The sequence below is a fragment of the Dendropsophus ebraccatus genome, chromosome 15, assembly GCF_027789765.1.
Source record: "Dendropsophus ebraccatus isolate aDenEbr1 chromosome 15, aDenEbr1.pat, whole genome shotgun sequence".
NCBI classification, from domain to species: domain Eukaryota; kingdom Metazoa; phylum Chordata; class Amphibia; order Anura; family Hylidae; genus Dendropsophus; species Dendropsophus ebraccatus.
Window position 1 is genome coordinate 64139079 of NC_091468.1, and position 24173 is coordinate 64163251.

The following is a 24173-nucleotide window of genomic DNA, read 5'->3' on the forward strand; positions in this document are numbered from 1 at the left end:
TTTGGCATGTGATCTGCAGCTCTATTCATAATTTATGGAGCCGCTGGAAAGATCCTGGTGCTGTACTCTGCTCTCTCTGGCGGCTACATAGAGAATGAACAGAGCTGCGGGTCACATGCCCTACCTGCGGCTGTATATATATTTATATTTAAAAAAAAAAAAGGCCAGGGCGATCTGGAGATCTCCAGAGGGTATGGAGGTAAGAGTCTCTGCAATCTCTTACTGTCCTGTGGACACTCCACTCCATTGCAGGAGTGATGATTCACACAGTTTTTCCAGGGACTCCAATGCACTGAAGAGTCTGCCTTCCAGCATAGAGTTCATGCTGGTGCCAGAAGGACCCTAATGATGCAATAGCACCAGATTTAAGTTTTGCTGCAGGAAACTGATCATCCCTGGTAAGTATACATGTCAGACTATGGGGAGGATGGGGGTAAAAAAAAAAGAAGAAAAGAAAACAAGAGTGCTTCTTTAAGGGTGTTCCTCAAACAGCTTTTTGTGGCAGATTTCGATTCACTCCTATAAGCCAAAGCCAAAAGTGCAACCGGAAAAAAAGGAAAAATATAGCTCCTTACTTTATATTTCCCATTCCTTTCTGGCTTTGGCTCAAAAACTAAAATGAAAAACGGCCACAAAGCGCTCTGTGCAAAACAGGATTTTCTGCTGCAAATCAATATAAGAAGCTAAAAACATCTGATCTATGGGGTCCGACTGTGTAGACAAGAACGGGGCTGCCAACGTAGAGAGTTGGCTTCCTGGGATTATCTATGGAATATGAAATCGGCAAGACAGGAATAAGGTTTAAAGTAGTGTATAAAAACTAAAAAGACATTAAAAAAGGACAGATATTTTGCACGCAGAGATGCCAAAGTTATATGCAGAGTCATCCGTATCTATCATATCTTACTTTGAAAATTGGGATGTATATTAATAATTAAAAGGGCTGTTCAGTAAATCTCACTCGGAATACACAATTCAGCCATAATATCTTGTTCTTTTTTAACGCTTGATTTTTATAGAACAAGAAAAAAAAAAAATTCCAGACGCAAATTCCATTAGCTTTCTATTTTGGTCTTGTAACTGGTGGAAATGCTTTCACGCAGCTCATGTGGGAACTAGTGATTATGCCTTTGAAGTAGAACACTGAGTGGCATCAGCGTCACGCGGGCCAATTGGGACCCGTCTCTATCTTGGCCATGTCTTTCATGTAAGACTGCGGGGAATAGGATGCTGACTCGCTGGTAATGAATTACACGGATTAGCGGTGGAACGAGGCGATCAGAAACAGGCATGTTCCTGTTTTTTTTTTTTTTTCTCGTAAGGTTCAGTAGCTTAGGAAAAAATACCACCGTTTCCTTTGGCTTGTTTTGAAAGCGATTATCTAAATGTTACTCTTCAAGTAAACCTGATACAAGGCTGTCTCTTGGAGGCACGAAGGAAAACATGTCCCAAGATACGTTAACAAATGCGACGCTAATACACGGGGTGGCGGATGGTTACATAGCATTTAAAAAGAACAAAATACCGCTAACCCTTTATTTTGTAGTTATTTTTTTTTAAAGAAAATGTTTTCTTGTGTAAAAACAATGGTATCGCTTCTCTACATATGTAAAAGAGTTTGTCTGGAATTAGAAAAAAAAAACAGCTACTTTTTTGCAAAAACAGCACCACCCCTGTCCCCAGGTTGTGTAAGGTATTGCAATTAGGCTCTATTCACTTCAATGGAACCGGGCTGCAAAACCCACATTGAAACAGAAGATTATAGTGGTGCTGCTATGTCATCTAAGCCTGGATTCTAACCCCCTTTAACTATTCATGGTGGTTTACAGATATTGTCATCGCTCACACTTGTTCTCAGTGGAGCTTACAATCTAAATTTCTTAATTCAAACACACACACACACACACACACCTTGGTCAATTTATTAAAGAATAATCAAATAATGTTAATTTTTTCCCACTCCAACATTATCTAATTTCTATTCACAAAATGCATTATTGCAAACCCCATTAAGGCTATGTTCACACAGTATTTTTGCTCAGTATTTTTCAACTAAAACAAAGAGTGGATTGAAAACACAAAGGCTATGTTCACACATCGTGGATGGCCGTCATTCAGGGGCAAATAATTACCGTTATTTTAAAACAACCACCAATATTTGTCGTTAAATGACGGCCATCCACTAAATTTCAACAGTGTGTGAATATAGCCTTTCTGTGTTTTCAAAAAAAATACTGAGCAAAAATACTGGGTGGGAACATAGAAACTGCCCTTGCCGTTTTAGGCTAAGTAGAATTACATATATATATAATGGTTACAGTAATTTATTTTAAAGAAAATTCCACACTAGGATCGCTCTGCATTTGAATACCGGTGGTTGACAAAGTTGGATGCAGCCCTAGGGAGTCCAGGAAAATATGGATGGAGTCATTGGCCATAGACTGTATCTATGCTCTCTGGGACTGGCGGTCCTGGCCAGTGATTGGCTGAGTGGCCTGTCGGTTCAGAGACCGCACTGAAGCTACAGCGGCAGCTGTGTGAAGCGAGCCGAGGACAGAAAAACACCGGGGACCGAGCTTACAGTTTAAGGGAAAGGGCTGAACGGATATCACTACCTTGCTAAACAATTGTAACAGGCTTAGTAAGTGAGCGCTGATCTAGCATATCGGCGCTCGTCTACAGGAGGCATCAGGCCATCTAATACGGCCCTCAGCCTATTGCGTTTTACATCCCCTCATGTCTAAATGACTTTTCTATGCAGAATATACTTTTCTTTTATAATTGTAATATTACTTATACAATTAAAAAAATACAAGAAGAGAAAAAAGTTAAGAGATAAGTGCAACTTAAACATGAACTAGTCCGATCATTGGGCATTGATTAGTAATGGCTGAAGTTGGATGCAGCCCTACGGAATCCTGGAAAACATGGATATAGTCTGGATGGTACAACTGTGTGTTATTGGTTTATTCCAGGACAAGATAGGAATAACAAGTTATTTGGTGGGGATCTCACGGCTGGGACTCCACCTATCCTGAGAACAGAGGGTAATCGTCCCCTATATTAACGGCATGATCTGCAATATTAAAAGCTCCAAAATAAGGACTAGAGCACTGACTGCACACTCATATTGATACAGGGCCATTTTAACTCTGTTTTTGGGATCAGTTGGGTCTCAGTGGTCGGACCCCCACCGATCAGTTTATTAGACCCCTAGTACAGGGGATAATGTTTGAATTTGGGAGTTTCGAAATCATCCTTTAACCACAATTTTTTACTAATGAGTGCAGAAAGTGGTGAATATGCTCACATGTTTCTCATTAGGCTGGGTTCACACTGCATTTTTTCAGATATCCAGTTTTTAAATGGTTACTTTAAACATACAGAAAACTGTGGTCAACCACGTTTTTGTGTACGGTAAGAAAAAAAAACACACATCCGTTTTGATCTTTTCTTATGGAATATAATGGAAGTCAATGGAAAAATAGATCCAAAAGGGATTGCAAACAATTGCATGTTAAGCAGTTATATGTTAAGCAGACTGCAAAAACGCAGTGTGAACCCAGCCTTAGGGCCCTATTACACGAAGCAATAATTGGCCTGATTTGGCAAATTATTGCTCCATGTAACAGACACAATGATCAGACGATGAAACGATCATCGGCTAATCGTTAGGTAAGGTTTGGACCTCAAATTGTCTGGCGCCGACCAGTCATCGCTACGTGTAATAGTGATGAACAGCCAATGGTTGACTATTGCCCTGATACCTTACTTCTCCTGTGCTTCAGCATCTGAGCGGCCTGTCAGCTGTCAGGCTGCTTAGCCAATCAAAGGTCGCAGCAGTCCCGGCCTGTGATTGGCTGAGCAGCCTGTCAGCCGACAGCAGAGGCTGCTGCCACCAGGAACGGGAAGCCAAGGAGCAAATGAGAAAAGACTGGGAGTGGGGAGAGGTAAGATATCAGGTGTTTGGGTAAGGGCTGCAAGAACATCGCTAATGATGTCCATCCATACAGCCCTTACTGCTCGATTATTGGGCCATCTAATAGGTCCAGTAAACGTTTACTAAAATAATCGGGCCTTAGTTGGCCCATGTACTAGTACCCTTAGGCTGTTGCTTTTTTTTTTTTTTTTTTTTTTCCAAAGTGGCAAGATGGCGCTTTGTAATAAAAAGTCCTACTTTCATTATGCAGTCAAACTACCATACGATTTAATAACTACAACAGTCTTAGGTTTTAATAAGTTCCTAAATGTAAGAAGAAGAAAAACAAAAACCCCAAAATATGTAATTTTCCACATTTGCTAATGACATATGTATTTTCTTTATATATATATATATATATATATATATATATATATATATATATATATATATATATATTTTTTTTTTTTTTTTTTTTTTTTTTTTTATTTAACCCTACACAGAAGCCCAAATGAAAAAGGATAAAATATAAGCACATTGCCTTCTCGGTGCATGAATCCAGCCTTCCCCAACCTTAGTCACATAACGTTACGCTGCCCTAATACAGATAGGCATCATGGGCCATAAATCTATCCGGTCAGCTCATATAGAACGTTCTTCCCATAGGCTAACCTGTGTCTCATGTTGTTATTTTCTAAGCCGAGGGTAAATAACTCACAAATAAAGTGTAATTTATTCGCCTTCTGTTCCTTGAAGTAACCATGACATCAAGATAAACACTTCTGCCTGGGATCCTTGATAAACACAGTTCTCTCGGGACATTTATTTTCATGCCTGGAGTACTCTGTAATGAGATATTTTCAGCTGCAATATCATACACCCCAGCTAAATAGGACACAGGGAGGGAACAGCCGTAATGTTATTCTAACCAGTGGAAAACGCTCTCTGCTGTTGCAGCATAATAAGGTTCCCTGGCCTCCAGATGGAGCTTCCATGGACATCTTACATGCAGGACTTCTAACAGGTGATATATGTCCTAAAAAGGCTGAATTACTCAGTCTGTAGAGTCTAGAATACAACTAAAAAAATGTGTTTCCTTTATTACTAAGAGAAAATAAGATAAAAATTATATATCAGCGCTCCGCTCATCAAGCCCACGGCCTTTCAGCGCTGCTCCGCTCCCTGCTGCTCCTCCCAGGATGAAGGGAGAAGCTGGATCCAATCCTGGGAAATTTCTCCCAGTTTTCTAGGATTAGATCCAGCTTTTCCCCTGGATCATTTCGTTGAGATCAGCGACTTGCTCATCTCTAATAGCCAGACACACAGTGCTGCTACATCAATATAGACACACATACATCTGCTACATCGCCATACACTATATATATATATATATATATATATATATATATATATATATATATATATATATATATATATATATATATATATACACACACACACAAACACACACACACACACACACATACACCATTTGTTCTATTTTACATATTGTTTTATTTACATATGTATACAATAGAGGATGACGTGTTGATCGGTGGGGATCTGAGTGCTGGGACGTACACTGTCTGCGGTTTAGGTCCCCGAAGCTCTCCCGGCAGCCAAGCATCTCATCGGAGAAGCTCTGAGACACTCGGCTGCCGGTAGAGCTTTATGAGATTGACAGAGGCTTTAGGGACGTCTAGAGACGGTGGAGGCAGCCGAGACTGCCTGGAAAACAAAGATAAAACCTATGGGCAAAATTTATATCCAGGTTTTTCCAGGCCTTCCCAGGGCGGCATCCAGCTTTTCCAGACGAACGGATTAAAATGTCAAGCTGAACACTTTCATGAAGTTTGCTCAGCACTAAATATAGGATATCTATCATCAAGAAAACATACGGCAAGGTGACATCCACTTTTGCCCTGAAACACTGGTGCTACTGCCCGACAATGAGGATGCATATTTTTAACAGAAAATGTAGCAGTTATTTAAACTAGGGTCTTTTTTGAATTGAGCAGTAATATCGTGAAAAGATCCGTGGGGAGATGCGCTCAGCTATGCACTTCTCTCCCCACACTGCAGGGGACGATGTTCATAGACATACTACAGGAAAATTGCAAAGATCATGATTCTATAGCTCATAAAAGAAAAATGTTAATATCTGCTCAAGTCTCTAAAGAGTTAAAAAAAATTTATGCTGATGAAGAAATTATTTTTTATATATTTTTTTTTTTTTACAAACGGTCCATGAATTCACAGACAGCTGGCAAGCAACTAGCGTCAAACTGGGTTCCGCACAAGCATTGTATTAGTGTAGCCTGGTATATTTCACGCCGAAAATTTTTATATTTTATACCTTTGTTTCCTCGGTAATTCCACATGTGGCTTAATACCTTTTTTTCTGTGTAGTCGTCACATTTATAGCTACTCAGAGCCAAGCAGTTACCAGTAAGAAGAACATCCAGTAGGTGGCATTAGCATGTCGCAATACTGTTCTCGGCTTTCTGGGTAGGTGAGGTTTATGACCGCAGAAAGTATCTTTAGATATAAAACAATTGATTCATTATCTCTATTATAATAGTGAATGTCTGTTTGTCTACCTGCCCGTCTTCTATAGGTGTTCAAACTCCTAAAAGGCCCCAATCTTGTAGATTGCATACAACGCTTGCTTCAGTTATCGGTGTAGATTTAGGATAGGGCCACACTGCGTTTTTCCAGCCAGTTTCTTTTCATCTGTTTTATGCAAAAAAAAAAAAACTGATGGAAAAAATGCATTTGTGTGATGCATGCATTTTCCTTTGACTTCCATTATTTAAAAAAAAAAAAAAAAAAAAAAAAAAAAAAAAAAAGGCTTCTCAAAAGGAATCTTTTTTTAGCGTACACAAAAATGCGTTTTATCTAAGGCCTGAAAGGGCTGGCCTAGGGGGGCGGGGTCACCTGACATCTCTAACTCAGCCCCTCTAGGTAGAGCTTCAGCTACCTCTTCAGCCACCGAGGAAACACACCTGAAAATGTCAAGAAGATACTTTCCCATGTGCCTTGGCGACGGTACGGGCCCCAGCTCTTCTTCATAATTTATATCTCACTGTTCTGAATGTCCAGGGCATATAAGGTTTGATAAGCTAGGAATCAGATTGTGATGACAAGGACAGGTAGACAGACCTGGACTCCCTGCGATGTCCCCGTCTTACCCAACGCTATGGAGCTGGTTCTATGGCTATACGTTTTATTCGGAGCAGGTTATGAAACCTTCCATATTCTTACTTCTTTTCTCAAAGATAATGCACCCCCCTACTGGCTCAGAGCCTTCGAGGTGCGATCGCCACAATCAAACCACAATCTCCTTTGCATCTCCATTTTTATTGCCCCTTGCAAAGAGCATTTGGTCTTTTCCACAAGGTAAACAGACGGCCTGACCCCGTACTAATCAATAATTGCTTATCATTAACTTGGATCAGCTCTGGGCCTGCACACACATACTATTACAATTAATATACAAAGAATATATGAAGTATCCACTGTAAGAATACGTATAATACCACCCCACATATACTTACATATTCATGAATAAAGACAAGGGCGTCCATACAGTGACTATTTGCAACATCCAGGTGGCTTTCACATGTGTTTTACTACGGAGAGGCTTCTTTCTGATCACTGTGCCATAAAGCCCAGACTGGTGGAGGCCGCAGTGATGGCGACCTTCTGGAAGTTTCTCCCATCTGCACACAGGATATTTGGAGCTCAGCCAGAGTGACCATTGGGTTCTTGGGCACCTCTCTTACTAATCCCCTTCTCCCTGATTACTTACTTTGATGGGGCGGCCGGCATTAGGAGGAGCTAACTCTGATTGACACTTTATACTTAGCAGCATCAGGTACTTTTATTCAAGTTTTATTATGAAATACTGAGACACATTTACAAAGTGTTTTTTTTTTTTTTTTTTAGACAAAGTCGTTTCCAGTTGTGTTTACTTTATTGACTGGCCACACGACTTATTATGAGGCTGCGTTCCCACATAGATCCAAAACTACCCCCCCCCCATGCATTCAATGGCCATGTGATGTTCTAATTGTTAAATCACAGATTGCCGTAACCAACAGTTTGGGAAGCGCTGTGTTAGGGCACCAACATATACTCTAAAGAGCCCTGTTACACCAAGCTATTTTCGGCTAATTACAAGCCATTCCGGTCAAATCGCTTGGTGTAATAGGTCATGTTAAAAGACAACGATCGTTGTCTTCCAAAATGTTGAATTAAAACAATCGTAATAGCGATGGTCTGCTGCCTGCCGCTTTCTTCAATGAGCCACCCAGACTTAATGCCACAGGCAGCGAGCAGAGAACAAGTAGGAAGCGAGCGCTGACCTGACAGCTGCTAATTGAGAGTTGACTACCTATATGGGCCTTGGTGGGAAAACCCTTTAAGATCAAGTTACATATTTCTTACAACTATAAAATCCGCTTTCAGTTGCCACATTAAATACTTACACTGTGTACTCCTAATGCTTTCCATACAGCAAAACTGATTAATCCAACTCCACACCAGGCATAGAGAGAGCCCCATCCTAAGGCCCTAAGTGCAAGGGATGAACCGCTTTCTGGCAGGACAGCTGTTGCGGTGGCTCCCTAAAGAAAAAGAAACACTTTCAGCGAGGTGCCGATATGCAATAATGTAAAAATGATAGAAAACGACACATATAACAAGGAGCAGGTACAAAGATCCAAAATGTGCAGTAATGTATTGTTCTCTTACTATATTGCTAAAGCCTATTCATATTTTATAGTATAATTCGGTATTTGTTAGGCTGGGGTCACAATGTTTTTGCAGTACGTTTAGCATAAGCATTTTATGGGAAAAAACGGATGCAAAAACGGATGCAATTGTGTGTTAGGATCCATTTTTCCATTAGTTACATGTAGTGCAGAGCGGTTGGCAGACGTTGATTTTAGGTCAGGACCAAAAGACACAATCAGCCAATGTTATGGTGCGTTTACACAGGCAGATTTATCTGACAGATTTTGGAAGCCAAAGCCAGAAATGGATTTGAAAACAGGAGAAATCTCTGTCTTTCCTTTATGACCCGTTTATGGTCTGTTTCTGGCTTTGGCTTCAAAAATCTGTCAGATAAATCTGCCTGTGTAAACGCACCATTAGAGACAACAATCAGCCGATGAAACTATTATGGTGCGTTTATGGTGCGTTTACACAGACAGATTTATCTGACAGATCTTTGAAGCCAAAACCAGGAACAGACTATAAACAGGGATCAGGTCATAAAAGAAAGACTGGGATCTATCCTCTTTTCAAATCCATTCCTGGCTTTGGCTTCCAAAATCTGTCAGATAAATCTTTCTGTGTAAACGCACCCTTACACGGAGTGATAATCAGCCTGATTCGCTAATCATCGCTCCATGTAATAGGGTCCTTAGTGTTGAGGAAGTTTATTTTCCTTACCCTGAACTTGGAACAGTCATATATAAGAAGGAATGGAAAAAAAAAGTCACAAGACAAAAGGGTTATACTGTTCAAGTAAATGATATGATATCATATGATCAGTATACTAGACCCAACAGGTCAAACACTGCTAAATAACAGCACGAAATTCTCAAATCAAACATGGCAAAGAAAGATCTCATTGATAAAATACTTAAAACTTTAGGCAGCTGATGCAGAGCAAGACAGGCAAAAGTTGGGCCAACAATTAAACAATGAAGTTTTAGAACAAAGCCGCACATGAGACTACCAAGAAACTTTGACATCAGGTATTTGGCCAAAGAATAAGAATAAAAAAAAAAAAAACCCTCGAAGGGAAACTCAAATAGCGGTGAGCTGTGTGATCTACGCTGCTGCATGTTAAATCCCAGCAAGCAGAAACAAGTCTGTGGAGAATAATATCACAGACATAACATTATTATGGAATACAATTAGTTGCAAAAAAAAAAAAAAAAACACCTCAAACTATTTTTCTTTCAGATAGTTATAAAGATTAGTAATTTACTTCTATTAGAAAATCTTAAGTCTTCCAGTACTTATCAGCTGCTGTATGTCCTGCAGGAAGTGGTGTATTCTTTCCAGTCTAGAGAGCAGGAGAGGTTTTCTGTTTCAATATATTTTATTTAATTTTTGTCAATACATTTTTTTGCAAACAAAAGTAAAGTTTGGCAAACAAAAGTATAACAAGAGTACATCGAAAGTACAACAGATAAAACAGTTTTCACAAATGGAATAAGAAATAGAGCTAAGGTAAAGTTAACAATAACGTAACAATGTTTTCTATGGAGATTTGCTACTGCTCTGGACAGTTCCTGACATGAACAGAGGTGGCAGCAGGGAGCACTATGTCAGACAGGAAAAAATACACCACTTTCTGCAGGACATACAGCAGCTGATAAGTACTGGAAGACTGGAGATTTTTAAATAGAACTAAGTGACAAAATTATATAATTTTCTGACACCAGTAAATTTGAAAGACATTTTTGCACTCATTTAAAGAGGTTATCCAGCAAAAAATCTTTTTCTTTTAAATCAACTGGTTTTAGAAAGTTATATTAGATATGTAAGTTACTTCTATTTAAAATTCTCAAGTCTTCCCATACGTATCAGCTGCTGTATGTCCTGCAGGAAATGCTGCTTTCTTTTTAAGTGTGACACAGCGCTTTCTGCTGCCAACTCTGTCCATGCCAGGAACTGTCCAGAGCAGAGGAGGTTTTCTATGGGAATTTGCTGCTGTTCTGGACAGTTCCTGTCTCGGCCACAAATGGCAGCAGCACATACAGCAGCTGATAAGTGTGGGAAGATTTGAGATTTTTAAATAAAAGTAAATTACAAATCGATATAACTTTCTGATACCAGTTGATTTGAAAGAAAAAGATTCGCTGGAGTACCCCTTTAAGACTGTGAGCCACCAGTCCTAGCAAGTGCTGCAGTGATTTAGAGAGAAGGCGCTGAAGGAGAAGCTGTAAAGGACCTGGTTAGGAAAGTATCACTTTTATTTACTGAGCACTCAGCTATAGATAAGGCCCCCTTCACACGTCAGGAAAAGATTTTCTAACCCATAGCGTTCTACAGGGTGAAGACACCCTTCAAGAAACTATGCCTGGAAAATATAGGACTATAGGGTAGATTTTTCAAACATGGTGTAAAGCGAGGCCCAGTTGCCCCTAGCAACCAATCAGATTCCACTTTTCTTTCCTCGCAGACTCTATGGAAAATGAAAGATGGAATCTGATCTGATGGTTGCTAGGGGCAACAGAGCCCGTTTCACTTTACACCTGTTTGATAAATCTCCCCCTATGTCTTTAGGGTCATCCAGAATTATTTGTAAGTTTTTTGTTCTTTTTTTTTTTTTTTTTTTTTAATAAGGCTGCCTAGAGTTCCCCATGAAGAAAGCATTTTTTCATAGAAGTGATGACTGGTTTACTGTGGTCACTTTACACCAGATCCTGTTTTAGGGCCCATTCACGAAATTCCTCTTGAAACCCCGGCCCAAGGACTCCTCGCCGAATCCCACCTGCTCTCTCTTTCAATGTGAGGCCTCATGGGCCTCCGCTCTCGCCGCTCAAAGAACTGATATGTCAATTCTTTGAGCGGAGGCGCACAAGGCCTCCCATTAAAAGAGGCAGCAGGTGGGATTCGGCGAGAAGTCCTTGGGCCGGAGTTCCAAGAGGAATTTCGGTGCCGATTACGCAGGGTTAAAGGGCCCTTACAGTTTAATAAATCAGGGTCACTATGGGGGAGATTTATCAAACATGGTGTAAAGTGAAACTGGCTCAGTTGCCCCTAGCAACCAATCAGATTCCACCTTTCATTTTCCAAAGAGTCTGAGAAATGAAAGGTGGAATCTGATTGGTTGCTAGGGACAACTGAGCCAGTCTCACTTTCCGCCATGTTTGATAAATCTCCCCCTATGTGTTCATCACATAAATGAAACCATCTTTTGAATCAAGTATCACGCACCTTATTAAACCAGTTGGGACTCCTCTTCTTCGCAAGGGACAATGTTGTACCAAAACCAGCAAGCATTCCTGCAGTTGCCACTGTGCCAAGAAAAATCCCACCTGGTGGCCAAACATAACGTTCACATTAGAATGTAGAATTTTTTTTCTAACAATAAATACAAATATAAATTTATAATACAAATATCTGTATGGTTGTATCTGTAAGGATGCATTCACACGTACAGGATCTGCAGATTTGATTTGCTTTGAATCTGCTGCAGATCCTGTACGTGTGAATGCAACCTAAGGGTATGTGCACACTATGGAATGGCGACAGAAAACCCGTCGCACATTCCGCAGCTCGCGCCCACTTGCGGACTGTGGTGGGCACGTGTGTCTCCGCCCATATCATAGATTCTATTCTATGCACAGGCAAATTCTGTCGTCCGTCCAAAAAATGAACAGGTTCACACGTACAGGATCCGCAGCAGATTTGATGCTGTGTTCAGTTAGGGTGTTTTTCCAACGGATCCGTTTTTGCAAAACGGATTGCAAAAACAGATTGCAAAAAAAGCCATCATGCCCGACCCTCCTCTCCACCGACATCTGTAGGGAGGTCGCCATACACAAGAGTCGGCTGAATGAGCGTGTCGGGCTAACTTTAGTATAAGATGTATGGGCAGCTCAAAGAGAATCTGTCAGCTGTAATTCACATTCCAAACTGCAGACACTGTTACAAGGCTGTTAGAGCCAGGAAATACATGGTACCTCTCATACATCTGTCTGTGCTTCCAGAACATAGAAAAATGCTTTTATTCTTCAGTGTAAAGTGTCAGGGAGGCTTTCCTAAACTCCTGATCTGCTGCAAGTTGGAAGCCTCCTCGCTCCCCTCCCATACCTGAGCATGCTTGACCACCAGCCAGATGCAAGCGGAGCTCCAAGCAGGGTGAGGGATGGCAGGGGAGCGAGATGGTGTTACCGCTTGCAGCAAATCCAGGACCGGAGTCAGCAGAGGGCTTACCGGGCACGTGAGGGGGCCCAGAGAGGGAGAGGGGCCCAGTGTTTTAATGTTCAGCCCGCTCACTGTAGTGCAGGGTTAGCGGGCTGTACATCAGAAGACACAGGATACAGAACAAGACCTGCACAGATTGAGAAAGGGTGAAGGACTCGATCACATGACCTGAAGGTCCTCAACCTTCCAGTGTGGAGAGCAGCCTGACAGAGAGGAAGAGGGAGAAGACTGAGCTGTAACTGCTGTGTGTCAGTTTCTGAGTGTAGAGCCGGTGCCGAATGGCCGGCTGATCAGCAGGGGTGCGGGGTGCCAACCACCCCCCGAATCAGTGACTGATTCCCGGTGTATAGCTCATTAGTTTAGAGGGGCTTTTCTTTGGGCTCGGCATGTCTGGTGGGCCTCTATAGACGCCACGACCCCACATTAGAGGTTTTCAGCTTGTGTTCTGTGTCAGGAATAATTCACATCATATTGACAAATAAACAGTGTCCATATTACTCCTGCTCCTATGCTGTCATTGTCCTCCCCTCCAACAAGGCCGATCAATTCTATAGAAACATCACATATGTATTAAGATGGAAAGTGACTGTTATTGATTCTCCATGTGACGGCGGATGGCTGGCAGCACGTTGGGGTGTGTACACACTGGCAGGCGTCACAGGGAGACTTCAATAGGAGAAATCGGGGCTGTTTCTACATCAAAATAGCCATGTGAACATGTCCTAACCCTGTGTCATACAGCCACTCGCCACTGACAGTCCCCCCGGCGTACAGCCACTCGCCACTGACAGTCCCCCCGGCGTACAGCCACTCGCCACTGACAGTCCCCCCGGCGTACAGCCACTCGCCACTGACAGTCCCCCCGGCGTACAGCCACTCGCCACTGACAGTCCCCCCGGCGTACAGCCACTCGCCACTGACAGTCCCCCCCGGCGTACAGCCACTCGCCACTGACATTCCCCCCCGGCGTACAGCCACTCGCCACTGACATTCCCCCCCGGCGTACAGCCACTCGCCACTGACAGTCCCCCCGGCGTACAGCCACTCGCCACTGACAGTCCCCCCGGCGTACAGCCACTCGCCACTGACAGTCCCCCCGGCGTACAGCCACTCGCCACCGACAGCCCCCCCGGCGTACAGCCACTCGCCACCGACAGTCCCCCCGGCGTACAGTAACTCGCCACTGACAGTCCCCCTGGCGTACAGCCACTCGCCACTGACAGTCCCCCTGGCGTACAGCCACTCGCCACTGACAGTCCCCCTGGCGTACAGCCACTCGCCACTGACAGTCCCCCTGGGTACAGCCACTCGCCACTGACAGTCCCCCTGGCGTACAGCCACTCGCCACTGACAGTCCCCCTGGCGTACAGCCACTCGCCACTGACAGTCCCCCTGGTGTACAGGCATTGGGTATTGACTGTCACTAGCCAACGCCTGTACTCAGGGTAACTGTCACTAGCCAACGCCTATACAGACAAAAAAAAAAACAGAAGGTGCAACAGCAACCGTCAGGTGCAGGGGCTCACTGTATATACTCCTCCCAGTGTACACACCTGCTCTGTAGATATTAAAAAGTGAGGATCTTAGCAAACTATTTGATCAAACAGAGTGTACTATGTCACCACATTAAGGCGTCCCAAAAAAAAAACAAAAAAAAAAAAAACAGAAGGTGCAACAGCAACCGACAGGTGCAAGGGCTTACTGTATATACCCCTCCCAGCGTACACACGGTAAACACCTGCTCTTACCGTGTGTACACTGGGAGGAGTATATACGGTAGGCCCCTGCACCTGTGGGTTGCTGTGGCACCTTGTTTTTTTTTGTCTGTACTTGAGCCACAAGCAGCGTGTAACTTGCAGTGTGAACAGAGTCATAGATGTGCTGCCAATTTTTTCTTTTCTTTTGGCCAATGTCTGTGTGTCAAGGTGACTGTCACTAGCCAATGCCTGTAGGTCAGGCAGAGTGTCACCTTGACATACAGGCATCGGCTAGTGACAGTCATCTTGTACTCCAGCCTGGCCTCTCACACCGTACAGCACAGCACAGCAGTCAGTGACTGTCTCACACCGCACCGTCTCGCACAGCACAGCAGTCAGTGACCGTCTCGCACCGTACAGCACAGCAGTCAGTGACCGTCTCGCACCGTACAGCACAGCAGTCAGTGACCGTCTCGCACCGTACAGCACAGCAGTCAGTGACCGTCTCGCACCGCACAGCAGTCAGTGACCGTCTCGCACCGCACAGCAGTCAGAGACCGTCTCGCACCGCACAGCAGTCAGTGACCGTCTCGCACCGCACAGCAGTCAGTGACCGTCTCGCACCGCACAGCAGTCAGTGACCGTCTCGCACCGCACAGCAGTCAGTGACCGTCTCGCACCGCACAGCAGTCAGTGACCGTCTCGCACCGCACAGCAGTCAGTGACCGTCTCGCACCGCACAGCAGTCAGTGACCGTCTCGCACCGCACAGCAGTCAGTGACCGTCTCGCACCGCACAGCAGTCAGTGACCGTCTCGCACCGCACAGCAGTCAGTGACCGTCTCGCACCGCACAGCAGTCAGTGACCGTCTCGCACCGCACAGCAGTCAGTGACTGTCTCGCACTGTACAGCACAGCAGTCAGTGACTGTCTCACACTGTGACCGCTGCCGCACGCTGATCCCCCTCAGCAGCAGCAGGAGCAGGCAGCCCGCGGTCACGTGACTCCCCTCACTCAGCGCCCGTATGTCCCTCTCCGGCCGCCGTACACCCCGCACCTTTGATGAGCAGCAGCTTGTCCTCCCGCGTCCTCTCCTCAGCTCTCTGCTCACACTCCTTCAGGACGTCTCCCTGAGCGTCCATTACAACCTCAGCACCATGTTACCGGCCCGTGTATCTCCTCCTCTTCCTGTGCAGCCCACGCCTCCCCAGGATAACGTGTGACCGGGTGTATATAGTGCAGTCGTGACATCACAGCGCCCCAGGGCTGTATCTGAGGGGTCAGGTCACCATGGAGCCGGTGCTCCTCACATATGGGCTGTTACTGCTAAGGAGGAATAGTTTCTTATTAAAAAGCATTGAGGAGAAGCCGCCTCCTTCAGGACATATACACATATAGCGTCTCTTACAACCCCAAGATGCTAGGACCTGTACCAGTCACCTATCTACTTATAAATACATCCCTTTTTAAAAATTTGATGTATAACCCTTAATAATTAACCCCTTGACGATGGATCCAATTGTGATAACCCCTTTAAGGGTGCGTTCACACCTACCGGATCCGCAGGGGTCTCACTTCTGCGGATTTGTAGCGAGATCAGCTGCGGATCCAGTATCAATTCACCCAAATGATAGCACATACTCACTGAATATGTGCTTTAACCCCCCGCTGTCCGCAGCCCCGCCCCCGCATCAGCCCATCCCCGGCCGCATCCAGCAGCCCGCATCCTGCAGCCTGCCGGCGAGAGCATACAGTACCTGCTCGGCGGCGTGGCTGCAGTGAGGCTGCCGGCTCCAGTTCCGCTCAGATCAGCTGAGCGGGACCGGAGCCGGCAGCCTCACTGCAGCCATGCCGCCGAGCAGGTAATGTATACTCTCGGCTGCAGGATGCGGCTGAGGATGGGGGGATGCGGGCGGTGGCGGGCTGCAGGATGGGGATGGGGGATGCGACGGCGGGGCTGAGAACAGCGGGATGTCAATCCCACTGCGAGTATGTGCTATCATAGGGGTGAATGGTACCAGATCCGCAGCGGTTTTCGCTACAAAATCCGCAGAAGTGAGGCCCGCTGCGGATCCGGTAGGTGTGAAGGCACCCTTAACAAACATGTTTGGTATCACCATGTGCGTAATCGCCCGAATTATTGATTAATCACATTTCTGTTGTCGCACGGTAAACGTTGTACGCTAAAAAAATCACAAAGTGCAAAATTGCGCATTTTTGGTCGCATCAAATCCAGAAAAAATGTAATAAAAAGCGATCAAAAAGTCGTATATGCGCAATCAAGGTACCGATAGAAAGAACACATCATGGCGCAAAAAATGACACCTGACACAGCCCCATAGACCAAAGGATAAAAGCGCTATAAGCCTGGGAATGGAGCGATTTTTTCCTGGTTTCACAGTGTACTTTATGCAAAAATTCAGCCTGTAATTGCAAAGTACATTTAGTGACGCAAAAAATAAGGGCTCATGAGGGTTTCTAGGTGGAAAAATGCAAGTGCTATGGCCTTTTAAACACAAGGAGGAAAAAACTAAAACGCAAAAAGGAAAATTTGCTCCGTCCTTAAGGGGTTAAGCTCCATTTACTTCAATGGAACTGAGTTTGAAACTCCACCCAATCTGGAGACTAGAGAGGGGGAAAAGTGGCTATGTTTTTGTAGCGCTGAATAACTGCTTTAGGGCACGTTCACACCTATTGGATCCACAGCGGATTTGACGCTGCAAATTAGCAGCGAAATCGGCTGCGGATCCAGTACTGTGAATTTGAATGGGTCCCATACACGCAGCCTCTTTAACCCCCGCGCCGCCGGCAGAAAGCCTGCCCACCCGCAGCCCAGGCCCCCCCGTTCGCCCGCACCGCTGGCCGCTCTGAGCATACATTACCTGCTCGGCGCCGCGACTTGATTCAGGCTCCCAGCTCCCCTCGCTCCTCTTTAGTCAATCAGGGCTGCTGTGAACTGATTGGCTTAAGAGGAGTGAGGGGAGCTTCACACAGCTGCGGCACCGAGCAGGTAATGTATGCTCGGGGCAGCCGGCGGTGCGGGCGGGGGGCCTGGGCTGCGGGGGGGCAGGCTTTCGGACGGCAGCGCGAGGGTTAAAGGGGCCGGGTCCCATACGCTGCGTGTATGGGACCAATTCAAATTCACAGTACTGGATCCGCTGTGGATTTCGCTGCTAACTCGCAGCGTCAAAACCGCTGCGGATCCGGTAGGTGTGAATGTACCCTTAAAGAGGATGTACCATTAGATAGTTGCAACAGATAGCTGTTTTTAATACAAGATCTGTCCTGGGGTCTGTTCGGCAGGTGATGCAGTTATTGTCCTAAAAAACAACCTTTAAACTTGCAGCCCTGTGCCCAACGGCCGGGGCTTAGAATGTCTAAGCATTAGGCTGGCACAACATCCCTGTCCCTCCTCCCCGCCCTCCTCATCATTAGGAATGCCCCAGGCAAATTGTCTCCTATTCCTTAGCTGTGTGAATACTGAACATGGGCTGGATTGTTAAGGCACCTGTGCAATGTTTAGACAGGAGAAAATGTTCCAGTGGCATTCCTAATGGTGAAGAGGGTGGGAAGGAGGGACGGAGGGGTGGTGCAAAGTTAGGGCACAGATACACCAAGCCACAGCCGTTTGGCTCCGGGCTGCAAGTTTAAAAGTTGTTTTTTAGGACAATAACTGCATCACCTGCCGAACGGACCCCAGGACAGATCTTGGATTAAAAGCAGCTATCCGATGGTACAAGTGGTTTGGGGGGGGGTCAGATTGTGGGTACAGAGTCACTTTAAGTAACGTAAAAATAAGGCTGCCTGGGAGGTAAGAAGCTCACCAGCACCACACATTAGATATTACTAAAATCTGCTGATTTGGAGTAATTATTGAGTTGAATGTTTCTGGTTATACCTGCTGTGTTACAGTACAAGTGAAATTTGGCAAGAAAAGTTTACTTTTTAAATTACACCTCCATTTTGCTGTAATTCCTGTGAACATACACACAGGATTCGACATGGAGAGAAGGGAGCTGCTGCACATCACACCTATGGCTGATACTAATGCCGCTCGGCTAATTTTAAAAACCAACGCCAGGATGTTGGTATATAATTTGATCAAACCATACTGCCCCGTGTACCACATGCTGGTCCCCTGGATCACACGGGTCCCTATGCTAACTCCACACTGTCGGTCAGCATTTTGGGTTTGGTCCTGTGACATTGGGGTTGGTCTCTTAAAAAAAAATTGGTCTCTTAAAATTAAAATTGATGTTGGAAATTTTAATAAAAAATTTACTTCTAAGGACAACTTTTTCAAGAAAATCGTGGGGAAGCCAGCATGTGGGGCAGCCATTCTTTCTTGCACTGCAGTCATTAATGAACTGACATAAGATGTTCAGACCTTCACAGCAATTACTAGGGACGCAGCGACCTAGGACAGAGTGTTGATAGGATGTGACACCAACAGAAGTTTTAATATAACTAAAGCACAGATACTTTTGAGTTCACCCCGTGTGCAGGGAGCAGAAGAGAGCAGCAGGTAGATGTCAGAGTACCTTAGATTCCCTGTAGGTATACAGCTAAGATCACAGCTCTGTCTTAAAGGAGAAGTCAATTTTTAAAATCTAGCAGCCGGCAGGGGGGAGTTTGATTACAAGTACACACTTACTTCTCCCCGTGCCCGCAGTGAGCGGTAGGGACCGGCCTCGGGAGCCGGAAGGAATTATGAGTTGTGACGTCATGAAAATGCCTGTCCGGGCTGATGGACTGGCCGCTCAGCAGTCAGTTATTGGGGCGGGTTGTGACGTATCAGTGCTGGAGATCCCCGAGACTGGTCCCACCACTCACCGCAGGCATAGGGAGAGGTAAGTTCGTATTCCTGATCCAATTCCGCTCTGTCCCTGCCGCCTGCCGGATTTGTAAAAATCACCGGACTTCTCCTTTAATGGAGCTGAGCTAAAAGGCAGCCAAGCAGAAAGAATAGAGAGGAAAATGTTTACCAGGCAAGCCATTCCTACTCATTTACATCCATTTAAATATGACCTGTCAGCTCCCTTAAGATGTTGATTTTAGTAAATACTTATTTACTGCATGGGAAAACAATGCCATATCTTTTCTTAGAACTCTGCTTTGTGTCAATCCTATGCGATTCCTCTTGCAAGTGTATTAATACATTGAAAATGAGATGTTAGCATTTCCATATTGTGAAACTGTCAGTAATGATTGGACGTTGACAGACCTGCCGCAATGACAATGGAAATGTGTCACACTGTTGTCAAATTATTGTGTTTATAAGAAAAATAACAAGAGAATGCAAAGCTGTTAGACAGGGTGTACAGGCAAAAATAGTCAGGTAGTCTACAGGTGCCCATACACCTTAGAGTAAAGTCAGCCGAACCCTCCGGCTGTATAAAGTGTATGGTGGCCTCTCATATGGAGAAGAGTTGGGCATGATGGATTTTCAACTCCTGACCTTACTGCTCTAGGAGAGATTAGCCACCACCAGAGCTGCAACTTCGGGTCCTTTTACATTGCGCAATTTGTCAGCTGCAGAAGGTGCAAACGATCGCGTAATTATCAGGCCCCCACCTAACAGCTTACTGGGCAGAGCACAGACTTCCATCCTTATAAGAGACATACCTTCATCCTCCGCACCCCATTCCCACTAGGGGGCTATCAGCAGGTTAAAGTCCCCTTTTAAGCCCCTGTGAAGCCTCCATATAGTATTATACCCTGCTATTTAGTCTTGCATTAAGCCCCCGCTGTGCAGCCCTGTATAGTATTAACCCCACTCTTCAGCCCCTGTATAGTATTAGCCCCTTCTGTGCAGCCCCTTATAGTATTAACCCCCTCCATTCACCCTTATAGTATTAACCCCTCTGTTCTGCTCTTATATATATTACCCCTCAGTGCAGCCCTGTATAGTATTAATCCCCAATGGGCAGTCCTCATTTAGTAATAACCCCCTCTGTACAGTCCTATAGAGTATTGCATCCCATAGTATTACCTCTCTGCGCATCCCTGTATAGTATTAAGCCCCCATAGTATTAACTTCCTCTTTGCAGCTCCATATAGTATTACATCCCACTGTGCAGCCCCCATATAATATTAACCCCTCTTTGCAGCCCTGTATACTGTTAACCCCTTCTGTGCAGCTTCTGTATATTATTAACCCTTTCTGTGCAGCCCCTGTATAAAATTAACCTTTTCTTTGCAGTCTCCCTATAGTATTAATCCCCTCTTTACAGCCCCATATAGTATTACATCCCACTGTGCAGCCCCCATATAGTATTAACCCCACCTGTGCAGCCCTGTATACTATTAACCCCTTTGTGCAACCTCCTCTATGGTATTATGTTTACTCTGATTTTATTAAGTTTTTAGAAAAAGTAGAAATATTAACAACAAAGTTTACATTCAAAGAAACAGGAAGCCAATACAAAATAAAGCTTGTGCCACGAGTAGTGACCGTAAAATGAACAGTAAGGCACAGAAAAAGAAACATGGCATTATGGTCAGCACATTATATAATAAACCATAGTGTTACACATTCCGCTGATTCCGCTGAGTCTGTCTAGGATTACATGAAGAGAAAAAAGGATTTGAGCAGCAACATCCACTGAAGATCCGTGGTTAGTTCTCCAAGATGTCAGGAGCAACCTCCCTGCCATATTTCCTAAAAAAAATTAGAGTAGAAGAAGTGATTATATTTTGAAAGAAAATATTGATTTTATTGAGAATCTCTTCTTTTCATTCACTTCGTATTTTGATAATATTTAAAAATTAAAGGAGTTATCCAGTGTTAGAAAACATGGCCACTTTCTGCAGAGACAACATGGCTCTTGTCTTCAGTTTGGGTGCAGGTTTTGCAGCTCAGTTCCATTGAAGTGAATGGAGCTTAAAGGGGCACTCCAGCAAAAAAAATCCTTTAGATCAACTGGTTTTAGAAAGTTATATAGATTTGTAATTTACTTCTATAAAAATAGCCAGTCTTCCAGTACTTATCAGCTGCTGTATGTCCTACAGGAAGTGGTGTATTCTTTCCAGTCTGACACAGTGCTCTCTGCTGCCACCTCTGTCCATGTCAGGAACTGTCCAGAGCAGCAGCAAATCCCCATAGAAAACCTCTCCTGCTCTGGACAGTTCCTGACATGGACAGAGGTGGCAGCAGAGAGCACTGTGTCAGAATGGAAAGAATACACCACTTCCTGCAGGACATACAGAAGCTGACATGTCAATTCTTTGGGCGGACGGCTGAATCTGCCTGAGCACAGAATGGAGTCTATTGGGCGGGTGGAGAGTCAAGCGGGAACGTGGGTGGAATCCACGGCACGATTTCCGCACAATTACCTTAGTGTGCAAGGGCTTTAAAGAGGTAATTCACTCAAAAAAAATTTCTTTCAGATCAACTGGTGCCAAAAAGTACCAGATATTTGTAATTTACTTCTTAAAAAAAAAAAAAAACTCACGTCTTCCTGTACTTATCAGCTGCTGTATGTCCTGCAACAAGTGGTGTATTCTTTCCAATCTGACACAGCGCTCTCTGCTGCCAGCTCTGTCCATGTCAGGAACTGTCCAGAGCAGTAGCAAATCCCCATAGAAAACCTCTCATGTTCTCCAGACTGGAAAGAATACATCACTTCCTGCAGGACATACAGCAGCTGATAAGTATGGAAAGACTTAAGATTTTATAAATAGAAGTAAATTACAAATCTATATAACTTTCTGAAACCCGCTAATCTGAAAGAAAAAGATTTTCACTGGATAACCCCTTTAATTGCAAACCACACCTGACCTGGAGACAAGAGTGGTATCATCTCTAGAAGTAAGTGCCCATGTTTTTCTAACACTTAGGGTAAATTCACATGGGCGAATCCGCAGGAGTTTCAAGCTGCGAGTATTCCCGCACAAGATTCAGCTGTGATAATAGGTTTAGCGCGTTTTTAGCAGCATGTTTGGTTAGTGCGTATTAGCTGCGAGTTAGCTGCGGATTAGCTGCGGATCCGCCGTGTGAATTTACCCTAACACTGATATTTTAAAGCGCCCTTGCAGAATTTTCCACTCCGGACAGAAACTTTTGCACAGTCCTATATGTTTTGTTCCTGTTCTTTCTGTAATATAATCCACTGTCAGAATGTGCAAATGCAGCTTTGTGCACTTTAGTGTTTTAGCGATGACATGCATTCTGTCCTGGTTTGCATTTTTCATCACCTGAAGGAGTTCTGAGCCTGGAAAGCCATATGAATAATCTATAACATTTATGAGGCTCTTAAGGGTCGGAGCATGAGTGTTGTAAACTACTCGCATTCTCTAACATTTTTCTTATAAGGTTGATTATTATTATTATTATTATTATTATAGAATAAGATGTGGGATTGTTTTTGAGGGCATTGCCTTACAGATAGAGAAGTCATACATTTTAGGCTATGTAAAATATTATATGGTAAGTTATGCAATAGATTGAAAATACTGTGATTTATATCCTGTGTGTTATATATTTTACATTACTTTGAGAAAGAATACAATGTCTATGTTCAAAAAAAGGAACGGTTTCTCACACACTCCATTGTGTGATCATGGCAGGTTCTCTGACATGTCAGTTTTTTACGGCGCCGCTAGGGATCCCGGCCAGAGTTTATACTATGTGTATACAATCCAGCCAGGACTCCTTCAGCTGCAGCACAATGTAAGTAAAGTTATAATCACGGCTGTGTTGCAAATCGGCAACAACAGCCGTGATTAATACTTAACTTACGTTGTGTGAACATGGCATCCGCTGCGAGTATGCCAAATTCAACTCTATTAACCCCCACGGCCCCGGAAGATACTGTACCGAGTCCCCGCTCCTGCTTGCTTTGGTGCCTCCCAGCGGTCAGCCAATCAGTGCGCTGCCCCACTACAGCCACTGATTGGCTGAGCAGGACATCCAGATGCCGGGAGCAGCCGAAGCAAGCCGGAGCTAGGACTGGTAATGTATACACCGGACTGCGGGGGGTTAAAGGGTCTGCATTTTACATACTCGCAGCAGGATGACAATTCCGCTGCGAGTATATAATTTCATTGAAAGTGACAGTTAAGGATCCGCAGTGGATTTCGCTGGCGAACTCACAGCGTGGAATCTGCTGCGGATTTGTTACGTGTGACCCCACCCTTAGGGTGCGTTGACAAGTACAGGGTCCGCAGCAGATTTGATGGTGCAGATATCAATGTAACTAAATAACTGAATTCAGCATCAAATCTGCTGCGGATCCTGTACGTGTATGTGATGCTCTCCAGCCATTGAAAAGGCTGGGGGTGCGCAAGTGCATTAGCAGTCTTTGCCTTTCCCATTCACTTTACTGACGCAGAGGAAAGAAGAACAGGCCCGTCCCAGCTCTGACATCGACACAAGATGGCGCCTAGGGGGGATGGGGGGTCATTGGGGGTGGAAGAGGGGAGGGAAAGGGGCCAGGTAGCTTATTAACTTTTGTAATGTGTGTTTAAAAAAAAGCTAAAGCCCCTATAACTGCCTCCTAAGTTAGATTTCAGGGTGTGCCCCTGGATGGAAATAACATTTTAATGTATTACTTGCTGTCATTATAAAAAAAAACAAAAACTCATGTCTCATAGATACATGTCAAA

At 44.4% G+C, this 24173-nt stretch overlaps 1 protein-coding gene across 3 annotated transcripts in view; it reads right to left on the reverse strand.

Moving 5' to 3' along the window:
- The window catches only part of TMEM242 (transmembrane protein 242), a 43229-nt gene that overhangs the window by 3821 nt on the left and 15235 nt on the right, over positions 1-24173 (reverse strand). For 2 of the 3 annotated variants that reach the window (XM_069955603.1, XM_069955602.1), the window contains exons 2-4: positions 21100-21228; positions 11879-11979; positions 8410-8547 (exon numbers count right to left, since the gene is read on the reverse strand). In XM_069955603.1, the coding sequence (XP_069811704.1) occupies positions 8410-8547; positions 11879-11979; positions 21100-21223 (363 nt within the window). In that variant the 5' untranslated portion in view covers positions 21224-21228. Of the gene's footprint in view, positions 1-8409; positions 8548-11878; positions 11980-15624; positions 15771-21099; positions 21229-24173 lie in introns of those variants that run through there. The other variant, XM_069955604.1, reaches the window with a different exon arrangement.